This window comes from Maylandia zebra, linkage group LG8 (assembly GCF_041146795.1).
Source record: "Maylandia zebra isolate NMK-2024a linkage group LG8, Mzebra_GT3a, whole genome shotgun sequence".
In the NCBI taxonomy this organism is placed as follows: domain Eukaryota; kingdom Metazoa; phylum Chordata; class Actinopteri; order Cichliformes; family Cichlidae; genus Maylandia; species Maylandia zebra.
Genome location: NC_135174.1, coordinates 21,006,201 through 21,029,220, shown reverse-complemented (window position 1 = coordinate 21,029,220; position 23,020 = coordinate 21,006,201). Strand labels below are relative to the sequence as shown.

At 39.6% G+C, this 23,020-nt stretch overlaps 2 protein-coding genes across 5 annotated transcripts in view; one reads left to right on the top strand and one right to left on the bottom strand.

Moving 5' to 3' along the window:
• The window catches only part of insyn2a (inhibitory synaptic factor 2A), a 36,258-nt gene extending 19,511 nt beyond the window's left edge, over positions 1-16,747 (top strand). Inside the window, exons 3-4 of one of the 3 annotated variants that reach the window (XM_004561172.4) lie at positions 320-391; positions 12,151-16,747. In XM_004561172.4, coding sequence (XP_004561229.1) covers positions 320-391; positions 12,151-12,334 — 256 coding nt within the window. In that variant the 3' untranslated portion in view covers positions 12,335-16,747. Of the gene's footprint in view, positions 1-319; positions 392-1,275; positions 1,354-5,869; positions 6,115-12,150 lie in introns of those variants that run through there. The other 2 variants (XM_012921840.4, XM_076887590.1) reach the window with 2 other exon arrangements.
• The window catches only part of dock1 (dedicator of cytokinesis 1), a 208,748-nt gene that overhangs the window by 95,148 nt on the left and 90,580 nt on the right, over positions 1-23,020 (bottom strand). For both annotated transcript variants that reach the window (XM_004561173.3, XM_004561174.3), the window contains exon 27: positions 20,728-20,823. In XM_004561173.3, coding sequence (XP_004561230.1) covers positions 20,728-20,823 — 96 coding nt within the window. The remainder of the gene's footprint in view (positions 1-20,727; positions 20,824-23,020) is intronic.

Genomic DNA, 23,020 nt, shown 5'->3' with positions numbered 1-23,020 from the left:
AATATAATTGGAAGGTATTTCAACAATCCTGAAACAAGTCTATAATGAAAATCCTCTTTAAACGCAGGTCAAAAACTCACCCTGTGTACCCTTTAGCTTTATCTGACTACTAATCAGTCAACCACAAGTAATGGCTGACACCGTGCCCTGGCTACCAGGCACGGGCACGGTCAGGAGGGCAGTGTGACTCCTCATCATCACCCTCATTTACTTCGCTCTCGCTAACGAGGGATGACAAATAAGATGAGAAAGGAAGGTGTGAGGGAGCAGCCTAACAAGTCCTGTAATTACTCATTCACGACTCTTATCTTCCCCGCAGACTCTCCTATCGAACCGGACAGGACACGGCCAACTGTGACACATGCCGGAACAGCGCATGCATTATTTACAGGTTAGTAGCCATTCCTCTTCAAAGACACGATGATCCAAATGCGCCCTGCTCTTTCTCCTTGAGGGAAAGTGAACAGGTGGAAAAGAGACACCACAGAGAGGAGGGGAAGGGCTATTACTAATGTGAATGCTGCTAATGAGCGCATGGGGACATGTGACATTTACACGCGACGCTGTCCATTAAGCTATATGTCTTCTTCTGATTCTCATACTGTCCCTTCACACTGCTTCATTCACTGAGTAGAGGGGATAAATACAATGGAGCGTGTGAGCACAGGGTTGCAAAAGGTGAAATTAATTACCGTCCACACATCATGAAATATCATCACAGTGCGCTGTTTCCAAGCCAACTAAAAATCTGAATGACTTAAATGTAAAGTTCAATTTATTTGAAAACTAATATACGTGTGCAAAGTCAACCAGGCGAGAAAGTATCTTCTTTTGAAGACACACGTGGCATAACTTAATTTGGAGGCACTATGCTTGTATGTTAAACAATGTTTAGTTGCTCTGTTGGAGGCTTCAGAATATCTAATTCTCATACAAAAACGCTAAATTCAGCGATGGTTCTCAGATATAGCCTCTAAGAATCATGAATCCCTATACACAAACTCACAACAAGCCAGCTAAAAGTTATTGCAATAATTAATTAAAGCCCAACTTTGAAATAAATTGCAAAGATGCAGTGCCCTACCAAACTGAGATTGCTGCTAAATTTCATTTATTAAGTCTACGTGAGTCCTTGTAGGGCATGACAATTAAGTCAAGCTTGTACCATGTTCTTACACAGTCAGTATGACCCCCATGAAGGCTCTTTACTCACAGTTAGAATGGCAAGACACAAGGATAAATTGCATATGCAGCTTAGCTGTTTCTGTTTTTCAGTGATTACAAGAAGTAAGCTGACAACGGTCAAAACGAGCGAGATGGGGAAGAGATGGAAAAGAAAGGAGATTTAAAAAAGTAGGTGGGTGAGAGGCAATCAATAAAAGTGTTTTCAGTGGTCACTGCTGTTCTACTCAGTCTACTTTTCTCCTCTGAGAAGCCATTTATAATCATTTTCTATCTACTGCTCTCAATAACTGATAAGCCTCTGGCCATACTTCAATCGGCTCCTGAAAATCAAGGAGCAGGGCATAACTCTGTTCCCTCTGATGTGTGAGATGAGGAAGGGTGCATTGCAACGTAAAATATTTTAGGATCCCAGCAGGTCCTCTGCATAGCCGCAGGGTTGACAACAAGAATGGTGCTTTAACAACAATTCAATGACAGAACGACGGGGTGATTTGAGCTGACTGATGGCAAAGAATTTGAAGGACACAAGACAGAACTAATTAATAGGCAATGGTTTAAAAAATGAATGAAATAGAACTGACTCCTGAGATGAGATTTCGCTCTTATATATAGTTAATATGTACAGTGTCAATGCAGAGCTTTGCCCATGGAGAATAGGCACCCCTGTTCCCTCTAACACAGGCTCTTTCTCCACTCTCCATTCCTAAGACAAGACCACAAAGATGTTTGCTAACCTTTGCTCTCAATCTGCAAGCAACAAACTGTGTAGCAAAATGCTTAATTTTAACAAATAAAAGCAATTTCCCTGTAAGGCTCTTAGAAGAAATTACCTTTCCTATGATGCTTGCACACTTTTGTTTTTTTTAGTTTGTTTTTTTTACTAAAGTCATCACATCAATGTGATTTCTAATGCTCTGGTGTTTAGATGTGGCCAATATTTAATCAGTGATGTGCTGACAGGTGCAAAAGTGAAAAATTTCTTTTAAAAAAAAAAATTGAAATGACATTTGTTTAATTTGATTGCAGTGTTCAGATTGGGTATTTTTATTCTGTTTGCACTTTTAAACCGACTATAATTCAAATTTTAGGCTTCTGTAAACGTAGCTCCTGGTGTGTATATCAATGTGACCTCAATTCCCACTGAAGATATTAAATATGCAAATGCAGGTTGCAATAAAAGCTATGATTAAGTGTAGCCATTTGAATATGAGCCAATTATACATACGAGTGAGTTGTTCAAAATAGAACGCGTATGGAGATTTTCAATACTAAAAAAGCCCAAAGAAAAACTGATTGTTCTATAAAGTTGACACAAAGTAAGGTCAGATTTTCCCTCTGATTTTGCAGGTGTTGATCTTGCAGAAAGACTGACAACTGTCTTTAACGTCAAATATCCACATTCGGCTTCCTAGATCTGCCACAATTGACTGAAATTCTTCACCTGCGGAGGAAGTGCAGAAAAACACAGACTGTATATTGGAAAAATAGCTGTCAATAAAAATAAAAAAAACCCAGGAGGCTCATTTTTAACAAACCCTGTCTGGGTCTGGCAGGGTTTTAGCTTGATGAAGGGCAAAATTTTTTTAAATGTGATGTTTAAAATCTGTTAAATTGACCCGAGTTCTTCTTTAAGAGACTCGCTTGGCATGGTAAATTGTGTTGATTAGACACAGAATCAAATATAGCAGTTGTATTCACACAGGCGGGGGGATTAAATGGCAATCTAATTACTTAGATCTCCATGAAAACAACCTCTCTGGAGGTGGAGGAACACAGGATAGGAGGCAGAGCCGTGAAGGAACACTGTGTATAAGGGAAGAATAGTTGTCTATGATATCAGGATTTCTCGTGAGTATGCTGGAGTAAACTCCTAAATGTTAATGTGATATACCTGGTCTCGAGGCTAGAGTTGGAAATATGGATACATAAATCATTTTAACACCAAGTAAGAAGCCATGCACTCTTCAACGTAATCAATTCGTCCAAGAGTATCTGGCATCATCCAACCCAACCTTAGCATAACAACAGCACCAGATCAATATGATGCTGCAGTCTATGGGCATGGACTTCAAACAGAATACAAAAGCTGCTATAGTCTCTTGTCCTTGTCTGGTCCCACTTTCCTCGTTTTTAACCATCTTGAACTCGGTCGGTCTCTCTTTCATCCTCCCTCAGTAACTTTCTCAATCTCACTTTTTCTCCTCCACACAGCTAACAGTGTGTTTTCAAATGAACTTGGGGATTCAAAGCTTAATACAATGTGCATGACATTGAAACAGAATGAGGAAAAAGGCAGAAAAAAACAATATTCTGTCTTGCCTATTACAGTGACGTAACATCTGTTACTGAGAAGGGTTAGGAGAGAGGAGTTTGGTGGGGGGAGTTAGAGACTAAGCATGAGAGTAGGGCTGCCCAAAACGATTATTTTGATCGTCGACTAATCAGATCGTGCATCCATTGGACGTAAAACGTACAGCTTATTGCACCAGCATGCATCTGCTCTTATATAACTATCATTAGCTTACAGCTTTAAGTGTTTATGGTATGTGCTAACAAAAAATGAAGACAAGATGATAGTTTATTAAATTTGAATGAAATTTGCAGATTGTTTCGGTGGAGTTTAATAAACTCAGCCGTCTGCTCCTTGCTATCTAAAATATAACGGGACACCGGAGTATATTCTCGAGCATCTGTGTAAAAACTATAATTTTAATCTCAGCCAAATCGATTTACTCAGGAACAAATAAAATACCGAAAAAAGCCAAACAATAACATTTTAAAGTTATCCAAGTGACTTATATGTCATGTTTAACCTGAGTAGCAAAAGACGGCGGTGGGTTGAAAAAGATTTGCCGGGTGTCCGGTGTTCTCACGGGCTCTAGTGAGCCTTGCCCCCGGCTAGCTATCGAGCTAGTGGGTAACAGACGTCTCCGAAAACGTCGGAGCGCTTTTGAAAATATGTGGTGTCTTGATAAACTGAGCAGATATTTGAGGTTTACACAGCTACATTCTCGCCTGAAAATATGTTAAACGTTTATTTTGTGACCGAGAAAGAATAATAAGAGTAACATTAAAACTAACTAGCTGCCGCCATTGTTGGAAACTGAGCTGTGCTGCGCTATGAATTCTGGGACACAGTTTCTTCTTCTTCGGGGTTTAACAGCAGCTGGCATCCTTGTACATGAGGTGCTGCCATCTTCTGTTTCAGTCCGTTATTACACTCTTAAATCCTACTACTTATTCCTGCATCTTTTGGGATCTTACAAAGCTTCAAACGACGCGTCGACTATTAAATTAGTCGTAGACAATTTTGATAGTCGACGTAATCCTGACTAGTCGACTAATCGTGGCAGCCCTACATGAGAGACAAACACAGAAAGAAGCTGGATAAAAAGACACCAATGGACAGGATGGTGCGGAAAAGTCGGGATTCGAAATGCATTCCGCTGATGCTTCTCGACGCAAAAACCCTGTAATCTCATTTTCCTCACATTGCTTTTATATGGGTTAATGTGCTGATCAAAAACAGAGATAGATTTAAGTGGTTGTGATTAAGGAAGTCGATTTGGGAGGTCCCCATCACTGAGTTACATTGTTAACAACAGACTACAAATATTCCCCAACAGTTACATTTTCTCATTAGCTTCCGAGTCCTGCGATTAATTCTGAAGCAGAGCATTACAAGTGATCATTAAACTGACTATCTGATGGTAAAACATTCTTTGAATAACACTGTGCAGTGCAATAAGATAGCAAAAAAAAAAAAAATCAACAAAGGAATGGGCTTTTAAAAGGAGGACAAATATCCAATCTATTGTGCGAGGCTATGAAAATCAATTAAGCGTCGCTAAAGGCTGAAGAGCTGATTACATTAGAACATATGGAAATTACTGAGCAGCGAGGCTGTCCTACCGCACAGCAGTGCTGGGGGAAGATATCTCTTTCTGCAAGCATAATGATGTTTTCCAACATGGTGGTAAGCCGGTTACCATAGCTACAAGAGTGATCCTCGGTATGACAGATAGTGTGGAGGGACAGTGAGGACAGTCAAGAAGAGCACATTCACACCCAGAAAAGATAAGGGGAACAAAAAGAAAGGCAGAGTGAGAATGTGTAAGAGCGAGGGGATGAAAGAGACAACGAGAGATAAAGACCCAGACGGATAAAGGGCAGGTGAGAGGTTTGTATAACAACGAATAAGTTAAAATGAGAGATTATGTATTGTACGTGGAATTGGACAAAATTCTTTTTCTAAATGGTGTGTGTGTGTATATATATATATACACATACATACACACACTGTAGAGAGGAAGGAATGGGAGTAAGAGAGGAAGACAAAGATAGAGGAGGAACAAGTGAGGGACAGAGGTTAAAGACTGACAAGGTCCGAAGTGCTTTCTTCAATTTGTTCTGATCCAACAACCCCCTCCAGGGAGTGGCAGATAGGGGACAGTAAATGCCAACAACGTCTCACTTTTTGCTTTCAGCAAAAAGTCCAAATGCGGAGTGACGCATGGGGGCCCGTGACACTTTTATAAGGCAATGCTGATAACTGGGCTGGGTAGAGACTAATAAATCTTTCATTACAAGGCCTTTTGAGTAGATTTCAAAGATGAGATGATTATCTTTTTTTCTCTCTTTTTTTTCCAAATGAAGTTATGCTGATTTTTTTTTCTCTTTTCAGTGACATTTAATTTTCCTTGCTATGCTGTTCCCAAGCCACGGGGCACTTTACATCTACTTTGTATGATTCGCCTGGCTCCTGAGAGCTGCGCAGATTCAGTTTCACACAAAGGCTAAGTAACAACACACAGCTACAAGGATGACTAACCAGAAACTTTTGATTGTTCAAATATGTATGCTGTTTGTGGGGATTAGTCTGATTACATTACATTTACTACGTGTATTACTCAACTTTAAAAACGAAATATTTAAAAAATATCAGGCTTGAAAAGGAATGAAAACACTTCATAAGCTATGTTGAGTACAGCATTGTCAGTTTCTATGCTGATATTGTCAACTGGTACTGCATCATGTGACTTTATACGTCAGTGCAAACGCTCCTCTTTTTAAAAAAAAAAATAAAAATCACGTTCACAGCATTTAAGTTCGACTGGGTAGTGTCCAGGGTGGTTGGGGGTGTTTTCTAACAAAGATCATTCATTTAGTTTCAGCTTCCAATGAGGTTCACAGTCAAATCAGAAGACTACAGACTTATAAAGTAGTGTTGTGTCTATGGATGGTGATGGTCAAAACTACTGACGACGGCTCGTAGATCAGGGCGATTTTTGTGCTTTTTCTCCACTGACGCAATAAACTGATATAATTATTATGAGGTGTATAATAAACTGAATCTTCCTCATTATAGTTTCTGGTTGCACTTCCACATATAACAGGAACTTGCAACCCAGACTTACTTGGGCGTGCGTGGCTACGCATCCACAATTCACGCACGGACTTCTACAAGCTTTGAAGTTAATGTGCGTCTGTGTGGAGAGGTTACACTGATCTATCGTCATCATCAAAAGAGAGACAACAGCAGGATATCTGTGACTGCTGGTTTGATTTTTAAATGTGTGCAAATGTGACCGTTGAGACTGTAAAGTGCAGAGACACGTATTCGTCTCCTAAACTTCCTGTCTCGTCTCAGTATTAAAGTCTGTTAATACTCTTTTAGCTGTTCAACTGATACCTGTCCATTAGGTTAACTAATTACGATAAAGCTAAATCAATCAGTGTTTTAAGTCAACTTATAAACGTTTCTTCTTACTGGATGAAAAAACTCCCAATGTAGATGTTCCACTTTAGCTCATTTGGAGGTTTTTTGCCTTGTGGCCACATATTGTTATTATGGAAGATGAATAGAGCCACCACAATGGGTGTGCTTTAACCTCCTCTGCCATCCAATAGCGATGCCACAGGGGGACGAGAGGATGGAATCACCCAACCCTACTATAAAGACTTTTTAAATCAGCGGTCCCCAACACCCGGGCCACAGACAGGTACTGGTCCGTTAGTCGTCTGGTACCGGGCCACGAGAGTTGAGGTTTGTGTGTGAAATTTATGGTTTTCAGGGTTTTTATCATTTACTCGGTTTCCCTTGGTCTTTTCCAGTGTGTTATGAATTTTAAATATTTACATGTTACCATAGCGACAGAGAGCATTAATTGGCAGAGAGGAGGATGTTACTCACAATGTTGTTGGCGCATTTCAGGAGGACGCTGCTAATAAAGTTACACAATTACACAGTGAATTCACGTTTACTATTTTATTTACAAAACACCACAGTTTTTGTCTTGGTCGTATCCGTTTATTTTGTTGTATTTATCTGCGACACCTTAAAGGCCAGTCCGTGAAAATACCGCCTGACATTAAACTGTTCTGTGGCGCAAAAAAGGTTGGGGACCGCCGTTTTAGATATAGTCTGCATTTAGATTATTTAATATGTGACTGAAACTGGAATTTAAGGTTGACTTATTATGGTCATTTCCAACTTGATTCTTTATTCTTGGGGTCTACAAGAATAGTTTTTCAGAGGGGGCAGGTTACAGCCAGAGTGGTGGGGCTGAAATGACCTTGCCCAACCTGGTCGTCCCCGTTCTACGACATCATAGAGAGCCAGAATAGAGAAAAATCTGAAACCTGAGCATTTGGCTTTCATGGATTACTTGATTGATTATTTTAACAATTTACATGTGTTAAAGTTTAGAATTTAGAAGCACAACCTTTAACCAGATGGAAACAGCTGTACAAAGCAAAGATTGCTGCACATAAGTATCTTGATCTGTGCAACATGTAATGTACAGTGTCCATAAAGAGCATTAATTAACTCTTATTATTGTACCAACAATACAGCATAATAATCGGCATTTTAATCAGGTTAAATGGCTACATGTCCATGTAGGACTATCACCTGTAGCCATGGATGTGAAGCAACAACCGCCTCAGCAGTATTAGAGGCTTACGCTGAAGAGCAAGGAAAATCCTATCACTGCTGCTGTATATGTGTGTATGTGCATGATTATGTGTATGTGTAGAAGGAGAAACTTATCCACAGAAAATGACACAGCATTGAGCTAGAGCACCCCCTTCCCTTAAAACTCCAAGGAGATCTGTTTTGCTGTGCCTTTATCGCAGCAATAACTAAAGGTTTTTAAAGACGTGCAAAGCATGCAGGGAAATGCTCAACATTTTGCTTCATCGGTGTCACCCCCACGTTTATTACATCTATGCCACTTCTATCTGAGCTGCAAGAGCCTGTTAATTTAGTGGCCTATGCATCTTGTTTTATATGCATGTCAGAGTTTGACAAAGTGAACTACATTTGGGAACTATTTTTATGAATGGATAAAAATCAAATTTTTCAGAATGAATATAAAACAACTGTTATGACCACTTAAAATTCATATATAGGAAATATTCTTGGCAAACTTTAAAATCTACTCTGGTCTAGCCATTTGAGGCCCAAGAGGCCTCGAAGGAGGACTCTTTAAATGGTACCTGCCAACTTTGAAGCTCTGGGCCAACTGTATGACAGACATGGAAAAGTTCAAACAATGTGTGCAGGTGTAATCTTGCTTAAATAATATCAAGGCACGTGCTGTTGTACTTTTTCTATGTGTTCAAAGCACAAAATCTTTTTGGAGATTTTACAGAGATGAATAAAATCCCTCAGGGATAAAATCTGAGCATCGAAAAGTAATTGTGAGCCAAACAAGAAACAGTCTTTTTATGTCCTGGTCTAAACATTTAGTTCAGGTCCTGCACGTTTTTTTCTTTCTTTTTGTTTTGTGTTTTTTAATAAAGGCTCAGAGCAAAACAAAGAACTGCATATGATTCAGCTCGCCTTTTAGCTGTTTATGCACAAATCTGAATAAATCCAAAGGTTGCGAACATGGATTGATCTGACCTTTTGAGTAAATTTGTTCATAAGACAGTTTAAATGATTTTAAATATATGCGCTCCTTCTTTAAACGTATCCCCAGTGCATTTGCTTGCAACACGGAGCTGTTTCCACATGTAATCATTTGTGCACACAAACTTCCACTAATTTCACACAGAAACACGGATATAGATTTTTACCAGTGTAATTAGCAGCCAGTGATTTATTGATCAAAGTGGCTGCGCTTTCCCTTTTATATAAAAGCCTAAAGTCAAAGAATTATATAATTCTGAGTGTCTGCTTCACTTGAGTTGCTCATATTTGCAATTATTGGAGAAAGTAATGACATGCAAAGGAAATGTTTGACTCTTTTGTGTGGACAAGTAAATTCCTCATTGAAACTGTGAAACTGTGTTGACAGATAAAGTTGGTGAACTTGAGGAGCACGCTAAGGAAAGATTTTTTCTTATATTTCATTCAAAAAATGCATATCAATATAAAGTGCCTTGAGGGGACTGTTGTTGTGGTTTGGTGCAATACAAATAAAATTGAAATTGAACTGAATAGATGTGATGCAGGTCTGGAAAACAGTACACCAGACAGAAGTTAAATGCATTCTGCACTACGGTCCACCAGTGTCAAACATCAGTCTGCTGAAAGATCTCCCATCCTTGCATTCCAAATTCCTTTATTTGCAAAATGTGCAAGAATTTTCTTATCTGTTTCAAATCTCTCCATAACACGTTCATGAAATTTTAGCTGTTTTTTGACTTCTCCATTCCACTAACCTTCATTTCCTTTTCATAACCACAACATTTGTACTACCAGGAATCACAGATCACATAAAGGTTCTTGTCTGTTTTTCTGCTCAAAAGCTTTTTTCAGATCATGTCAAACACATATTGGCCCAAAATGACTACATTTTTTAAAAGTAGGTTTTGCTTAAATGTTCAATATTGTTAAATGTTAAATTTTGTATAACAGAGGCTTTTTCTTTTCTCTTTTTTTGCTAAAATATATTGCCTATAGATATATATGTATTGTTTAAATGGTGATTAACTGTTTTTTCAAATGTGTCAGAAATTTCCACATGAATGTCTCCTCATAAAAAAACTCCCCACAAATGTCACTTTACTACAGAGACTTGATTTAAGAACTTATTACTATTTGACTGCACTTTCAGAGTCTATACGGCCAATAATGTGCAATTGCAATTCCCCTTGAATACTAATAATGATCTAACTATGTATCGCTTCAAGTCTTAAATCCCAACAGATGCATTGTACTTAAATCTGAGCAGGCAGCCTGCTGCTATTATGCAAGTCTGTCTATCAGATTTGCCACCAGCCTGACTTATGTAGTGGCTGACGAAGGCTTTAGCAGATTAAAGCACAGCTGAGGAAGTAATCTGAGTTTCACTTTGCAGCACCTAGCAGTCAGTTTGCAAGTATGGGATTACAATGACGCTTGGTCCAGATAAATACCCTTGAATCCTGAGTAAATACAGAGTGAACCAACAAGGACAAGAAAAAAAACAAAAAATTAACGCATTCGTTATAAGCACTATTTTTTTCTGGTATTGTAATACTGAGCATGGATTGAAGCGACATAAAACAAAGTGACATCCTCACATCAATACGAAGGCTCTCATCTGAGGTCCAGCTAAACAAATGATCTTCAGTTCAACATCAACACCAGAGACTGAACTGAGAGTGGGAAAAACACTAATGGACTTCCCTGTCGCTCTATGATTCACAATGAGAAGGCAAATAACAAAAGAAAGACAGAAAAAGAAAAAGCAGTGGGCCAAAATGAGCAGCCAGATGCAATCAAGAAATGTCTAAATTTGGAGGTTTTACTGGGAAATAAAGATGAAGCAACCAGGAAATGTAGGTCGCTTTACCAGGCTGAGCAGTGCTGTGACAGATGCCTGCGCAGGGGTCAAGTGAGTACAGGCCATAACTTTGATGCTTAATATGGTTGTCGGGGGAATGCGACAGCCAAAAAATGTCAAGATTAAAAGAAGCACTAAGGGCAAACCTCAACCCTGGTTTCAAAGATGATAAAAGAAGAATATAAACAATAAAAGGCATTAAATAAAAGCCAGCACTCTAATATTAATGAATTATAAGAAATGAACTATACGACTTGGGTAATAAAATCCCATTTACATGGTATTCATTTCAACGATAATATGATAAAACTGCCACACTTATCATTCTTTCCCTGCAATTCATTCATTATGATTAATTTGGCAATTGTGTCCTAGAAAATGAAGATTTGGGCTACAGTAAAAGAATCAAGCAACGGGCGTAAATGGGCACAAAAAGGAGCTTTCTACAAATCTGTATCCAAAACTGTTGCAATTTTGATTCAAATTTAAATTATAATAGAAGACAAAGCTTTCAAAGTCTGTCAGACCATTTATTTATCATTTCTTCTGATTATTTTAATATTGAGAAACACATGCTCACTTTTACTTTGACACATTTAAAAAAAGCTGGATAATTCATCACCTCTTCTTTTTAAAACTCTATAAGCATTTGATGTCGTTTTAATTTTCCCCCCCCATTCTTTCTTGATCCACTTACAGCTGCTCAGCACTTCAAGGCCTCCCTTTTCATAGTCTTTGCATCTTAATGCATGCAATGTCCTCAATGAGGGACATGTCTGGACTGTATTTAATACATTCATAATAGTTTGTCTTAATAGAAGAACTCCGTAATGTACTGAGTAGCCGAGTAGCTGAGCTACTCACACATATGAATGTGTGGGGCTGCAAACCTTCAAGCTTTTATGGTGCCTTCCCACATGTACATGTTACCTATGCCATGGTTTATAACTGCGTGCTAATAAGTATTCAGCTGGTCTCCATCCACTTCAGCCCACAGGATGCTTTGTTGATGAAATCTCAAAAAAATAATTGTCCCATTTTGATTCATCTTAGTTACACTACTTCAGTCCGTCCCAACGTAAATGACTGTTTAAATTGGAATTAAATGCCCTGGAGACAATGTTGTTAATAGCAAGCCAGCAACTGGCAGTCATTTAAGCTAACACCTTTCTGTCTTTGTTCGCTGCAGTGTTGAACTGGATTTCAAACAACAGGAGGACAAGCTACAACCACTGATGAAGAGGCTTTTCCCAACAGAGGACACCCACTTTCCCCCCCTGCCTTACCCTCAGGAGGCCTTCACCTCCACCCCAAAACGCAAGTCCAAAGCTGACTCCAAGAAACACGCTCGGTGGAAACTTTGGTTCCTGTGACAACAAAAAACCATGTTCCCCTCCACCACCGTGCACAGGATTTAAGTGTCCATCCGATCATCCGCTTTTGTTTGGTTTATTCATCAACTTCTTTTATATCTATTTGGATGTAGACCTGGTATTAATGGAGACCTTGACTGGATACCGAACCCTTTTCTGAGATGACAGGATGTTTAATGAGACACGAGTGTGGATCCCACGGAAAATTCAAAATGTCATGCTTACCAAAAATGGATTCTGAGTTATTTTGAACTAATTTCTTCAAACAGGGTGTGAAATTACACCAAGGAAACATATTTGGAGATCGGCAAGGTGAGAAGATGAATTTGATTTCCCGATGTCTATTTGCATATATATTTTTTCTTCTTCTAGCTGACGTCAACGGGGTTCTGTTCTGTAATGGTTCTGTGCCCTTCACATTTCCATTCATCAGTTGGGACTTTCTTCCCAGCCTCCAGGAGAGGTTGGCAGATCAACCATAATGCTCTGAGGCCTCCATAAACAGCATATCACTGTACTGCAAAGCACAATTAGAACTGTTCAGGATACATTTTCTCCAGAATAATTAAAAAGACCTATTTTGAGTAATAACTCACATATGTAGATTGTCTACTAACCATGCAGAGTGAAGACTTTCATATCTATATAAAGAAGAGACCTAAAGGACAAAATATCAGAGATGTTTATTGGAGTTCTACAGTCAACTTTTTATCCATCGCTAAAATGTCTCCTTGAATCCACTGACTTTGAAGAAAAAAACAAAACAAAACAAAAGAAGAAAGAACACTTATTTTCTTAATATTTGCAAAGTTAAACATCCATGTACTTTTTTCTATATAAATATATCTATATACATTCACTTTAAGATTTAGCAAAATGTATTTATTTGAGCTGCAGTGACGGGAGCTGTGCAGTTCAAACACTACAGTGCAAAAGGAAGTCGATCATTTTACAATTCTCAACTCGTTTCCATGCATCGCAAAGTTTGTACTAACCTCACGTATGCATATGGTCATTAAACACCAAGAAAAGACAAAAACCCATTCATTGGTATAAAAGCATAGACACACAGAGAAAACTGTTACGAAACCAACTATAATAAACAGTTGGTTTTCAGCACACGCGAAGGGTATCAGAGGATAGCTTTGATTGTATTGCTGCAGTATCCTGTATCAGCTACTATAATAATAATAATAATAATAATAATAATGGATTGGATTTATATAGCGCTTTTCAAGGCACCCAAAGCGCTTTACAATACCACTATTCATTCACTCTCACATTCATACACTGGTGGAGGCAGCTACAGTTGTAGCCACAGCTGCCCTGGGGCAGACTGACAGAAGCGAGGCTGCCATATCGCGCCATCGGCCCCTCTGGCCAACACCAGTAGGCAAGTAGGGTAAAGTGTCTTGCCCAGGGACACAACGACCAGGACAGAGAGCCCAGGGATCGAACCGGCGACCTTCCGGTTACAGATGCGATTCCCAACCCCCTGAGCCACGGTCGCCCAATAGCTACTGAAACCAAGCCAGAGAAACTGAATGTGCCACTTCTGATCACAACCAGGGCTTCTACAGTGCAGGGTGGCAGGCTTATAGCCTTGCATGCTTTTTACAACCTTTGAACTTTGCAGGATATTTTCTAGCTTTTAAAACAATTTTTAATGAGATTGACAAAATCCCCCCCCCCCCCTTTCCCTTTATTATTGTTATAATTAGTTCCTGCTCATTGCTTTGCATCTATTCGACTGTAAAGTAAAAACCATGTGCAGTAACTCCACAGCGGGTTCAACAATTACGTACAGCCAAAACATTTACTACACCTTCATGTGAAAAAGTGAGAACATCCGATAAGAATGATTCGTTTTTGGACGGATATGGACGGACAAACATTTTATCCTCTTTGAAATAGTGCTCATTAACAAAGGTGCTAATCTGAAATTTTTAAAAAAGAAACAGAAACATACATGCACACACCCAAGTGCAAATCGGTCGAATTTACTTTCTATTAACACACCAAAACAATTTGGGCTTCCGGGTTTGTTGTCAGTGATTAGACCCTACACAGGCTTTGTGAGGGTATGTTGATTAAGGTGCCACAAAGCAACAATCTCTGAGCAGTCTATGAGAACCACTAAATTTTAACTCTTGCAGCGTTGAAGTGCTCATGTCTACAATCATGACATGCATGAGAGATATGTCAAGAGAGCTGTTTGGCCACAACAGTAGAGAGAACATTTTTGAAGAGAAAAGCCTTTTACAATATGTGAATGCGGGTCGTTATGCTTCGAGGACACTTTGCTTGCTGGGACTGGGCAGCTCACATTTTCTCAAGTGTGAATTCTTTATTTTATCAAAGAATTTTAAAGGAGTATTTGAAGATACATGAATGAAAGTTGAAGCTGAACTAGAAGTGGACCTGAAAAAGTATACATAAAGTGTATGGAAATGGTCTTTAATCTTACTGAAGAATGTGAAACAGGCAGAACAAGTTCAAACATCAAATATTGTTCATTGACGATTTGGCAAAAATTTCAGTAATTCAAAGACTTTTAGATGATTACTGCCTTGCTGACTAGGCCTAGAAACCAGTCCGCAACCCCCCCTCCAATCGCTAGGGAACAGTGTGTATTCTTTGACTTGCTGATGACTGCTCGCTGGAAGTTGCTGCCCGACACTTGGTAAAGTCTATTTCCTGAACCAACAACCAAAACATTTCAAAAGGCACAACTTTTACTTTGAAATCAAATGGCCTCTTTCCAGTTTGTGCCACACTTTTCACAGTTTTATTACTGCTTGGCAAGACGTTTTTCAAGTCTTTACAGCCAAGTCGGCGTCTTCCATGCACAGTAAGCGACCGCGGCAACCTGAAAGTGACCAATCACAAAGAGGGTTTTGGTGCAGCACTGCATATCTCCATGCACCGTGACCAATTTCACACTAGCAGCTGCCAGCAACCTTCAGAATAGACACTTTTTCCTAGTGAGCAACGGTTGCCCAGGATATACTGACCAGACTCGGCCTGTCCGGCCGATGGCAACTCTAGTTTCTTAAGGCTGAGGATGTACTTGTGTTTAAACAGATAACAACATATTACTTTATATTTTATTGTATGTTTTTGGTTATCATGTTCTTTAAGTATACTACCTTTATCTGTAGGAGCCATTTCAATTCAAAGAGGATCTAGTGTGTGCTGGTCCAGATATTTAAACAAGTAATCAGTTTCCATGGGATGTTCTTACTTACTCACATCACTGTATGTAAATATATATTACACAATATCAAATAGTGCTAAAAACATTTCAAGTGTGGGATAACAGCCAATATCTAAAGAGAAAAAACAAAAACATAATAGCTGATCACTCTAAAAGACACAACCACTGCCCTAGAAGACAGGAAATATGCCAAAGTGGTTTCAAGGACATAAAAAATGTACAACAACAATATCCAGCAAACTACTAGCTATCACTGGCTTGACCTTCACAAGCTCCAACATGCTGCATTTTGTTAGTTACATATATTTCACAACTTCACTCTTGTATATGCTAGGTTGGTTTCTTTCAGTAGTTATACTGTAGCATCAAGAGAGAACTAGATGTTTATCTGTATCTTAAAGAAGTGCAATTGATTTATTATGTGCAATACTGTGTCTTTTATACAGTTTTTTTAAAAAGACAAAAATAAAGATATTTAATATGCAAAATATGAAAAAAAAGAAATTAAAAAAAAAGACATCGACAAAGCTCTCGAAATCTGATCTGGACCGAGTTTAATTTGTGGAGCTATAAGCACAATGATACTTTTTTTCCTACCTTCTTCAGTCACATTATAAGTAAAGGATTAGTTTCCCTAACTTTTAGCAGATGCTTTGGAATAGGTTTGCCCAGGCTTGATGGGTCTGCACTGTGAAATTAGATCACAGCATCTAGAAAGATGCAGTACTTTTGAACAACTCAAATTTTGAATAAAGCAGCACTCATATCCTAAGCAACCAATCTGCATAGCTAATACCTAGTATTAGCTAGGTATTAGCACATTGGTTGCTAGTACCAGGGTTTAGTGGGGAAATGTGTTTTGTAATTTAGATGAACAATCCCTGTGAAAACCAATTTCTGACTGCACTGCTGTGGAAAATTCTTCGCTAACGCACTGATATCAACAGTGGACTGACCAGTACTGACCAGTGTTGATAAAGTAACAGTATTGGCCTTGTTGACCGACTTTAATATGCGGGCAAATCTACAAGTGAGGGTTGGTGTCTTATCTATTGTGTTGGATCAACTTTAAGTTTGCTAAAGAAACCCTGATTAAGATTTCAAACTCTTTAAAACAGTGCAGCTACCCTTTTTTAATATATCATGTAAATTTACTTAGTTTTATTCTTGGACGAATAAAGAATAACAAAAACAGATCGGTATCTCAACTGTCAAATTTAACATCAGTATCTGACCAGAACACTTGGTACAAGATAAGGCTGAAATCATACATCTCTTTAATGTACTATGGTGGGCTGAGGCGAGAGGAGAATACAGCAGAAGGGTAAGCAGCAGTGTTTTGTGCACAGCCAACCTGCTTGGGAACCAGTCTTTGCCCTTACCATCCTCACTCTAATACAGATTTTGTTTTCGGGCATGTCCGTGTGCTCATGCATCTGCACCTGCACCTGCCTCATGTTAGTACAAACAAGTCTTGAAGTGCAAACATGAGGTAAACCAGCAACAAAGCTCTGAGCAAAACCCCCACAGATGCACAGTCACCCTCACACTGATGCATGAAGTAACGCTGCTGAAGGTCAGCGCTAGCCACAGCCTGGCCGACTCCACCGGGCTTGATGAGTGACTGCGTATGCCCAAGAACTGAGAGCGCAAACACGACACCTACTGCAGTTTAACATTTTGCATTCTTACTTAAAAGTCTTCTGTGGTCTTAAGGTGACAAACAGCAAAGAAGTCCCAGCGGTTTATACAGTCCTGACAATCACAACACATCACAACATGGTTTGTTGCAGGCTCAATAAACCCAAAGGGATGCGCAGTCGAAGCTTCAAAACAGGTGAGGAGACGCGAGGTGTAGCGAGTGATAAGTGCATGTTTGAGGCATTATGATGCAGTGCCATATCTCACTATGCTTCTTTTCTGTAAGAGCTCTGCAGTAGTCTGGCCAGCAGAAAAAAGAGAGAGGAGAGGAGACAGAGCGGTAGATGCAAGGAGGTGCTAAGAAAAATATTTGAACAGAAAAATATCCAAACACAGAGATAAAGCGAATGTGCAATACCAGATTCTGAACTAGACACGCATACCTGGAATGACCGTGTCGCAATTTACACTATCAAGTCAGTGAGTGCACGCAGCAAAGGAAAAAAGCTCTAGCACCTATAGCTGGTCAGCCCCATACTGTCAATCAATAACATAGAGTCCTTCCCCTGCAGCTTTCCAGTTCGTTCCCTCTGCACACTGCAGGAAAATCATGAGGATAACTGTGGAGCACTGCAGCGAAGTATCACTACAACATGTTTTGAGTAGTCTTGAGAACTTGAGTCCACAAAAAAGTTCAGCAGTGGGGTTTTTTTTTTTTCTTGACAACATCATGGGAAACCTAGCTGTCAAATATGTACTCAAGTCTTTTAATCAATTCTGTCAGCAAGCATATTTAGGTATTTCCTAAACCATAACAAAATTATGCAAAAACTAGTAAAATCTAACGTAACACATTTATACAGCAAAGTTGTATTCTGTGGTTTTGCTGCATGGAAAATATAGATTTCTTTTCTTTTTTTAAATACATTTGCAGCTTCCTATTTCTGTCTATCTGCAAGGCTTCCTATTCTCGTCTATCCAGGAACTTAAACTAGAAGAAATAAGAGCATAAAGAGAGAACCTGGTGCTTTCCACGGAAAGCGGCTAAATGTTTCTGCTACAGCCATAATCTAAATGTATTCAATTCAAGGATTTCTTTCAACCTGTGTGAGGGTGGACATGAATGCAAAGATACAGCCTGCGAGATGATGCTATGATGCTGTGTCCAAGTTGCTAACAGGCGTAGCACTGCAGTGACAACACGCAACAAAACCAACGCCCCCAAAGTCGTCACTGCGTGCTTTCTCATCAACATTCTGTGTCCACCGCTGCCAGGAGAGAGCAGAAAGGGAAGAGAACGAGAGACGGGCGGGAGACAGAGTAGAACGTTAATGCATAAATCTAAATGTAAGAGGCTGCCACTCAGAAGAACAAGGTCGGTGGTTGGATGCGGTGTTGTGTGAGCAGCAGCGTGCAAGCTGCCTGCAGAGTAGGCATCTGTACCCAGAGGCAGCAACAACAGCCCTCTGATTAGAAAGCAACAACACTGCTAGCAGCACTAACTGGGTCTCATAGCTTTTAAAAATTCACGCCCACCTTATTCATCATTAAATAATCATTTGGGGACTTAGTTCAAATGCAATTTCTGTCCCAAGTACTATATAATGTATAATGTGTTTGAGTAAAAGAGCCTTAGGCTTTCATGTAACCTCTAAATCCCACTGAGTAAAAGGACACTCTGCACATTGATGCAAAATCATATTCAGATGCTTAAAATGTCAAGGCAGTCAAGTGCAGATGCTAGCTAGCTATAAAGGCAGCCGCTGACAAAAGGTCGGGGTCGGTAGGGACAATAAACCCGAGCTGTGTTCGAGGAGCAAAGTAAAATAGAGGCCAGTGGCAGCATATGTATACAGAGTAGATCGTTTCAACACGGGCCAAAACAGGTCGTGGGTAGAGTAGTTTGATTAACTAGAAAGGAGGTCGGTCTTCCACAGCACATGCCAGCACTCGCTGTTGGAAACAAGAAACCCGTTTCAACTACCCGACAGGTGGACACCAAAATAGATGCACTTAGTGTAATACTGTGAAAAGGAGGCCTGCATATGCCTTCATACTGACAGCCTTTTAGAAACTTGCCACTACAGTGGAAAAACAACAAACAGGAAATGGTGTGAGGAGATGGTGAGCTGTTCAGTTTACCCAGGCTCTAACAAAACATCCACAGAGATCAAATCCATCTTCAGATTTAACTTTTAAAACTGTTTGACTATGAGCTAGGCAGGACAGCGCACTATTTGAATAGCTGGTATAACAATGAATCGACTAGAGAACTACAGTGGGAGAGTAAGTGGGAGCCCTAGACGCCCTCCAGGCAGCTGGTTGGGAGAAAATGGCCAGTGGGACGGCCTTAGCTCAACTCGCAGCTTCATTAGCTTGACATTATTTAGTGTGATGCATGCTTAGCAATCTGTTACACAACGGAGGGCTTCCCATCTATGGGATTAGCTGGTGCATAGCCGGAATAGTTTTAGAAGAGAGAGAGAGACAAAAGAAGCAGTTAGTGAATTTCTGCTGCAAAAATCCCTCGCTGCAACCCAGAAAGAAAGACCCAACACAGGAGATGAAGCGTCGGGGCTGTGGACATATTACAGCACTATGATATAACACACACATACACAAACACACTAGATGATCACTCAGTGGCGACTCCGGGCTTTATGGAATCATTCTCTGCCGGCGTGGCTCAGTTACTGGTAATAAAAGCTTCCATTTAAACAAGTGATGGTGAATCCTGGTGCTCCCCGATGGAAGCGGTGTGAATATTTGTCATTACTAAATGTCTATAGGCTCATAAGAAAATGTCTCATCACTAAGCTGTATTTTACAGAGCTGTAAGAATACGAATGTCGATCATGAAAAAAAGTCTAATTTTCAAAGACGATACAACACATCTACACGCAGCTCTAATAAAGACATTATTCAAAAGGAAGAAAAAGAACAAGTCAAGCAAGACAGAAGTTCACATTTCTGACTAAAAATACAGTTGTACTAATTGGCGTTTGGGACTGAAGAAAATGGGTGAAGCCTTATTCGCACACATCAGACAGACTACATATTTACAGGATGACTGATAAGTGCATTAATTGCTACCAAGCTCTGGCCGAGAGAGTGATGGGAAGATGAATGCTAAAGGCAACGGTGGGGTGATACAGTGATTAGATTACAGCACAGAGCACCAGAAGTGTAGTAATAAGTGAGGATAAGACACACAAGCAAAGCAAAAGGAAAACACACACAGACACGCCGGCGCGAAAACAACCGGCTGGAGAAAGATATGAGCAGATCAAAGCCTCTCTTAGACTGAGGGAGTGTGAAAGCAATCTGCCAAGGTAGGCTTTACCTTTAATGATACTTTTGGATTGGAACTGTGGTTGCTGCGTGACTGTGGGAGTCAATCTGGTTGCGGTACATGTGCCTCTAAAATTGTGTGTATGTATGTGTATAAAAAAAAACAACCACAAAAATCAAACACCGAGAGTTGCGTGCTTAGCGTGATATACTGCCTGGTATCCAAGCAGAGAATTATACTTACGATATGAGGTGAATCGCGACCCATAGAAATGATTGTCCTGTTAACGGTCCTCAGCAGCTTCTCCATGATGATTTGGACGTGCCACTGGGTGGGACCCTGTACATAACACATGAATAATATCATCACTTAAAAACAGAGGAATAAAAAAAAAACATAATAAAGTGAAAGAATATGGAATATCAGTCCAAACTTATGAGGCCTGACAGAAGCTCAGATTTCAAGGGAATTGTGGTCATTCGGGTGAACAGCTAGAAAAAAAAATACATGATGATGAAAGTCTTGAGCCATCAGTAATTCCTTTACGTTTTGCTAGGATAATGGGAAATAGGTGCAAATATTAATGGAAATATAGTATGTAAGGGAAAAATAGAGAATGTAAAAATTAGAGATGGACCGATACTGACCTAAATTACTGGATCGGATATCGGAGAGAAATAAAAAATGTAATCCGATCCATTAAATATCAAAAAAAGCACCTCACAAAACTTGCGACATGGCATAACTCAGCTCATAACCGTAGCACGTCGGAGCAGTATGCATCAGGTATAGAGCGGCTGTGGCGCGCAAGACCTGTCAGCGGTCTGGTTGAGCATTTGGAGCCTTGCTACCAATCCGGCATTTCATCTCCGAGAAAGTTATCCCAGAGAGAAGTAAAGCAAGTGTGTAAGTTCATCTCTGAATGTTTGTAAAGCATTCCAGCGTTAAGCTTAATCACCGATATATGGAGCGACTGCCTCTCTCTCCCTCCTTCTCCTGTTGCTACTTCAATGATCAATGATCAGCTGATCGGCTTTTCTCTCTTGCTTGTCTATCGCCCACTTTGCGCCAGAAAGAGGAAACCAGCGGCTGAACAACAGCAGCACGTTTAACCTTGATAAGCTGTTGTTAGAATTTATTTAATATTACTTTCTACACCAGGATCCTTTTCTACGTAGCTGACGGCTGGTAACTGTGCAGGGGCGGATTTAGCAAAGTTTAGCCAGGGGGGCCGATTGTGCCCCCTTTTCCCTGTTCATGCCCTAAGACATACTTTTCTTTCTTATTATCATTTAAAATGTCGAGCTTTTAATAAATAATTATCTGACACCCAAAGTTTTAATCTGATGTAAAATGTATAGAAGTCCATTACTGTATATAGTAACTATTACGTCTAATATACCCTAGTAAGCTATAGTACTTTTTCCTTTGGGAAGGTACCATCTGTGCAGTCTGCAGTTCTGTTGAAGAAAGATGTTGAATCTATTTAAATATTGTAGAAAAATAATTGATTTCTCTGCATTTTCTTTCACACTGCATCAAATTAAAGTTGATTACGTCGATTAAACATCATGAGGTGGAGGGTGGGTGGTTCCCTTTTTCTTTTTTTTTTCTTTTTTTGCTGGGAGTTTGCAACCCTATTAGTTAGGTTGCTTACTCCGGTAAAATACCAGAATAGGGAGGATGGAGTAGGTTTACGTTTATTAGATTGATCAGTATTGCTGAACTATGAAATATTTTGGGTGCAGTGTATTTTTTGCATACAGGTATAACAGAATAGCTTCAGTCTCTTGTTTTTTAAAACTTGAGTATGAACTTATACAAAATGCAGCAAGATATTTAAAAAAAAACAGTTTTATTGATTAAAAAACACACTATATCAGATTCATATCGGTATCGGCAGATATCCAAATTTATGATATCGGTATCGGACATAAAAGAGTGGTATCGTGCCATCTCTAGTACAAATATAATGAGCTAGAAAGTCAACACCACCTTATTCTTCTACACACCCTTAACACTCTTAGGGAAGCTTTCTTGCAGTTTCAGGAATAGTCCTCCAGGCTTCTTGAACGACATTCAAAGCTCTTCTTTGGATGTTGGCTTTTTTGTTCTGTCAAAATCTGACAGCACTTTTCTGCATTCATAATTCCATCAGCTAAAAACAGTGACCGAAACGCAGCCTCAAACCACGACAGAGCCTCCACAGTGTTTTACAGATGGCTGCAGACACTCACTGTTGTACCTCTCTCCTGTCTTCTTTCATACATACCGATGACAATTTGAAGCACAAAAGTTCAAATTTGTATTCATCGTTCTATAAGTTCTGCTGCCACTGATTTTCAGTTCAGTTCTTGTGTAATTTGGCATACCTCAGCCTTTCCTCCACATTTCTCTTCCTTAAGAATGGCTTCTTGACAGCCACCCTTCCACTGAGACCATTTATGATGAGATTTCAGTGAACAATAGATGGTTAAGCTGAAGGGCTAGATGCATCTCTCAGGTCCTGTGGAGGGCTTTTGCTAGATTCTTTTTC